This window comes from Zerene cesonia, chromosome 12, assembly GCF_012273895.1.
Source record: "Zerene cesonia ecotype Mississippi chromosome 12, Zerene_cesonia_1.1, whole genome shotgun sequence".
Taxonomy (NCBI): Eukaryota; Metazoa; Arthropoda; class Insecta; order Lepidoptera; family Pieridae; genus Zerene; species Zerene cesonia.
In genome coordinates, this window is record NC_052113.1 from 2,465,164 (window position 1) to 2,470,260 (window position 5,097).

A 5,097-nucleotide genomic window follows, 5' to 3' on the forward strand; every position below is an offset into this window, starting at 1 on the left:
CTCTCTCGAACAATAATACTAGATGGCGCTGTTATTGAAAGTTGATCAAACTTTTTGATTGCTTTCATATCCAATAGAGTAATTTAAGTTTGGATAGAGTATATACGCTTGTTTTGTATAAGAATTTAAAAGTTTAAGTGTTGTTTTAATACTTAAATTGAATTTTGAAAGATAAAGTATTGGCTCACGTAATCGTTAAATAATATCAATGTAATAGAAATGGGAGCAAACAGTCCTCTATAAAGCGATACTTTTGTTTGGATTTTAGCAAATTTTAGGATATTTCAGCATACATATATTAACCAGATCATTTCTGTAAGTATGTTATTCAATATGGATGTTTTATGAATCATTAATATAATATAAGTACACAATTATTTAGATTACCCGAGCTAAGCTGCGGGTTGAAAGCTAATTTAAAATAAAAACTCTCGTTCGCCTTGAAACCGTTTCATAGTTAATTAATCCTTGTATCGATGGGTGTACCTAATAGAACAATATACACTATTTTTGTATTTCGAGACAACTACCACCACCACTATAATAATACGAGCGATTTCATTGACGGTCCACTAAAAACTAAATAAATCTGCAGGTGTAAATAATTTTAAGCCGATTAGCAATTAAGTAGGTAGTCTCATATTATAAATGTAATTTACATTCACTTCTCTAGGTATAAACTATTAAACAAAATTTAATATTTAGGGTATGTTGCTATTCGCATACTAAATTGAACATAATAAAAAATAATGACCATTAACATCTATTTATTTAGTATGTACAATGAAAATAATAAATAAGGTTTAATACACATTTCTTTTAATATAAACAAACTGATATCAAACAAGATTATACAGATTTTTGTGATTGTGATATGTATGTTCCATTTCTTCGAGAAGACTTCTTATGAAAATTCTTTATTTCAAATAAAAAGAAATAAAAAGTTTTAGGACATTTAACTTATTTTAGTTAAATTTAATTTCTATCTGAAATACTCATAAGTTAAATGCTTTTTAAGATATGCAATATTGTATGTACACTAAGAAATAAAATTCCTTGTATAATTTTTGGTACGATTATTCATTAAAATTGTACTGTATAATTCTTATTCAATTAACAAATAAACTTAATAAATTGGCATATCTGATATTTCATGTTATAATAATAATTGATATATGGCTACAGCTTTTATAGACCATGGGTATAAAGGCGAAATTCAAATTAATTTACAATAATACTAAATTATTGGTGTTAGAAGCACGTAATAGCATTGAAGTAGCATCGAAGCACTCGGCCTCGACCGCTCGCTTGGCCTCTACGCTGTAAGCCCGTCTGAAAACATTAAAAGTCGTCTTTAATTTAACTATAGATTTTACTTTTTCTTAATTTTAAATTAGAGATTACTAGCTTTTGGCTGCGGCTTCGCATGCGATAAATTCGGAGTAGTTTAATAGACGTTATTTTACACTCTCTATCACACACTCTATCTATAAAAAATCCCATCAACGTGACTTTGTTTTATACTATGTAGTGATTGGTATTCTAAACAGATTCGGAAAAGGAACGCAATCAATTTTAACAAGCAAGAAGCTTGAACTATCAATTAATTTTTTTATACTTAGCTATTAAGCTTTATGTATTAACATAATATAAGAGTTTTGGAGTAATTCTATCTTTTAGAAGTCAGTTCTAATTGCCTATTCAGTTTTAACGAACACCATGATTTGGAATAAGCAGTATAGTTTAATAGTCTGACATTTGAGTCATATCTCTTCCACAAATACTGGACATTGGCGGAGTCCCTATTTATAGGATGGGGCCAAAAATTACGAAAATAAGAAATATAATCCTTATAATATAATCATAGATATGTCCAAATTAAATAACAGACGTACTAAATACGTAACAAAATTTAATATTCAAACATTTTCAATATGTTGATTGTAGCATTCAACATTTGCAAACCATAAATGAAATAAGTTTTCTGAAGTTTAAATATTTGATCATTACCAATATACTATAGCATAATATCATTATTGCTAAAATATGATAATAAAGAAGTAGCAAATCGTATTCAGCAGATATATTTATTAGAAGCTGGAGTCTGCTGCTTCTCTGGTGTGCTACTTGGGTAACAAATAGCCTACCTATGTGTTACCTATGGATTAACATAATAAAATATCTGTACCAGATACCTTTATATATATACTTATATATACAAACTATTCAAGCTAAAAGTTAAAGCGACATTTCACTGTATTTTATAACATGAGTGCACAGCTGACGTTGTAAGTTCGAGTTAAAAATATAGTTTTTAGATTGAGAAAGGGCAGCTTCTAATATCCTGGGGTCAAAATCCTTCTCTTTCTATTTCCAGTAAAAATAAAGGACATTTTCGAAACTGAATATATCGATTTTTGATATTGTCGAAACAAAACATATAATATAATGTTATCTAAATTTTATATACATTTCTGTAGGGGTGGTCCAAAATATTTTAAAATCGTTTTTCGCAATCTGGAACGTTCTAAAATGTACTTAAAATTGGTACAGTGGTTTATTGCGTTAAAATAACTTTCAATATGTGTAAATATTATTATCAATCTGGAATATTCTAGATCTCAAAAATATTAATATCTAATAGAAGGTTATTAAAAGAAATTATAAAATTATTGGAAACTTAGAATGTTTGAGAACCTCTTTCAATAGTTCACTACAAGTATTTATAATAAAAAGAAACGTCATTACCATGTCATTTCCATCGTAGTTAGCTATACGTAACGGCGCAGTCCTCGGCCCATCTCTGTCCGGATCAAAGCGCTGACTCGTCCCATCTTCCCTTAGTGCCTTCTGTAGAGCCACAAGCAATCTGTCCAACACCAATGCTGCCCTTTTATGAGGTACTATCACTTGCTGAAACAGTTTTAAATGTCATAAGCATTTATTTCTAACTCAGCCTCTTGTTAAGCGGACGCGTACAGTAAACATCGCAGCGGCGTTGATTCCTTAATGGTCGGTAGATACTTCCTGTGCCGCACACTTTCTACTGAATATTCTCCAAAACAAGAAAAAAACAAAAAAAACATTTAATGTTCAAACAATGTAGATATCGCATAAAAATATATTCTCCTTTAGATGAATTTTGATACTCAAATATTCGAAACGCTGAAACGCCGAAAATGCAAATGCAAATCAAAATTTTAAAATTACCAAAAACTGAACCTCCCAAACTGCTAAAGCGATAAAGAATCACTAATAATCTTATAGTATCATCCTTCCTAATATTGCCATACCTAATAATATATATAAATAAATATTTCAAATGCGATATAATAAATAATAGCGTTTGTTCGTTCGTCTTACTTTCATGGCGCAGGAGAATGATTTTATAATATGATTTATGTTTGGACTCCGCATATATTTAGATAGGACGCTATAAGCTACTTTACTTCTTATCGGGATTAAACTTCCCATCGACTCATCAAACCCATGACTGACATGAAACGGGCGAAGCCACATAACAATGTAGTATATAGGCGACAGTGTTAAATAACCCTTCACACCTACATACATACGTTACGAATGAGCTATTTGCATACTTCAATTAAAAAGAGTTGACACGGGCTTTTTGGCGGCATGCAAATCTTAGGCTCATTTTTATGAATATTTTGTACCCAAAAAACGCTCATAAAAGTTATAAATATTTCAGTATTGTTTCTTACAGTCAGTGTTTTAGAAAAGGTACCTTAAAAATACCCATACAATGCTTATTTGGATGACAGAACACAAACGACTCAAACGCACAGTATTTTAAAATTATAAATAACTTACCTCACGCATATTTGAAGGTTCCACAGCTAAAGGATATTCTTCATCAAGGATAGCTGGTGCGGGGAGGGCTGTCACCATTGCAACACACACGGACAGACAGAACAGCTTTACCGACATCATCTTGAAAACATAACCTGAGTTCTGGAAAAAATAGACAAACAGCTATATACATTTTTTGAGTATATTAAAAGTGCATAGAAAGGTTTCAATATGTTAACATACAAATAATGGCAAAAATATATCAAATGATGGCTAGCCCACACCTTAAGTCGTTATTTTTTCTTTCCCTTTTAAAAGGAGATTCTCCGTTTTTTAGCGTGCGTTCTTACATAATATTCGAGTATTGAATAAGAAGAAGAATTGGAAACAATATTTATAGATGCTTCATGATTAAAATCATTATTTTTTTTTTATTTCTTTGAAGTTATAAAATTTTACTATTTGATCCAAGAAGTCAATGTGAACCAGTAACCTAGTCTTGTTTTTAATCCTATAGAAGTTGCACACACATCCCTGTGGCTTATCTAAAATAATTGTTTTGTGTGCCTATCTCGCGTTTGACGCTAGCGAGTGACCGCTCATATGTCTCTTTTAATCAAGCTAAAACAAGATGAAAAGCTATTCAAATTTAATCTTCTAGTTAATTTAATCTTCCAGGACAACAATTTAAGCCTATATGGAGCAGAGTTTCAAGTATCTAAGGCATTTGGAAATACGTCAACTTACGTATTTTATCACTCTGTTGGAAGTAATATATACCAGTCTGTGGATAGCAAAAACAGCTATTATTATAAAGATTTGAAAATAGCCAAATTCCCGAAATATTATAATCAAAAGAATAATTTGATTCTAAAACAAACTTTTTGTAAACCGTTATATGATAGAATATGTATCTACCCCGTTTTAAACAATGAAGCCCAAGATACTCTCACATATTTAAAATAAAAAACAAAATAGTGTACCTAAAGAAAGGCTCAGATATTATGCATCTCTATAAACTCTTGATAAACTCACTGCTTCTTGTAACCATGAAATCGAAATATGAGAATGAGTGATTTAAAAGATTTATAGCAAAACCGGAGAATTGAGGTCGCATCCTCATTGTATCATGTTATAATGAAGGCTGTTCATATTCATCAATTCTCAAATTCTTTACTGTCTATGACACAGATTTTGCTTTACTTTTATGTTAAAAAAGAAATTAAATTCGAGCGTGTAGCGTAATGACGCTATAAAAAGAATATAATTCTTTAAATTATTTTTTTT

The 5,097-nt window shown here is 30.3% G+C and overlaps 1 protein-coding gene across 1 annotated transcript; it reads right to left on the reverse strand.

Annotated features, from left to right (window-relative positions):
- Nucleotides 1–1,251: 1,251 nt before the first annotated feature.
- LOC119830927 lies at nt 1,252–3,951 on the reverse strand. Its single transcript, XM_038354116.1, has 3 exons — nt 3,832–3,951; nt 2,749–2,913; nt 1,252–1,332 (listed from the first exon to the last, which is right to left on the reverse strand). Exons 1-3 carry the CDS (start codon nt 3,949–3,951, stop codon nt 1,252–1,254), a joined length of 366 nt encoding a protein of 121 aa, XP_038210044.1.
- Between the last annotated feature and the right edge of the window lie 1,146 nt (nt 3,952–5,097).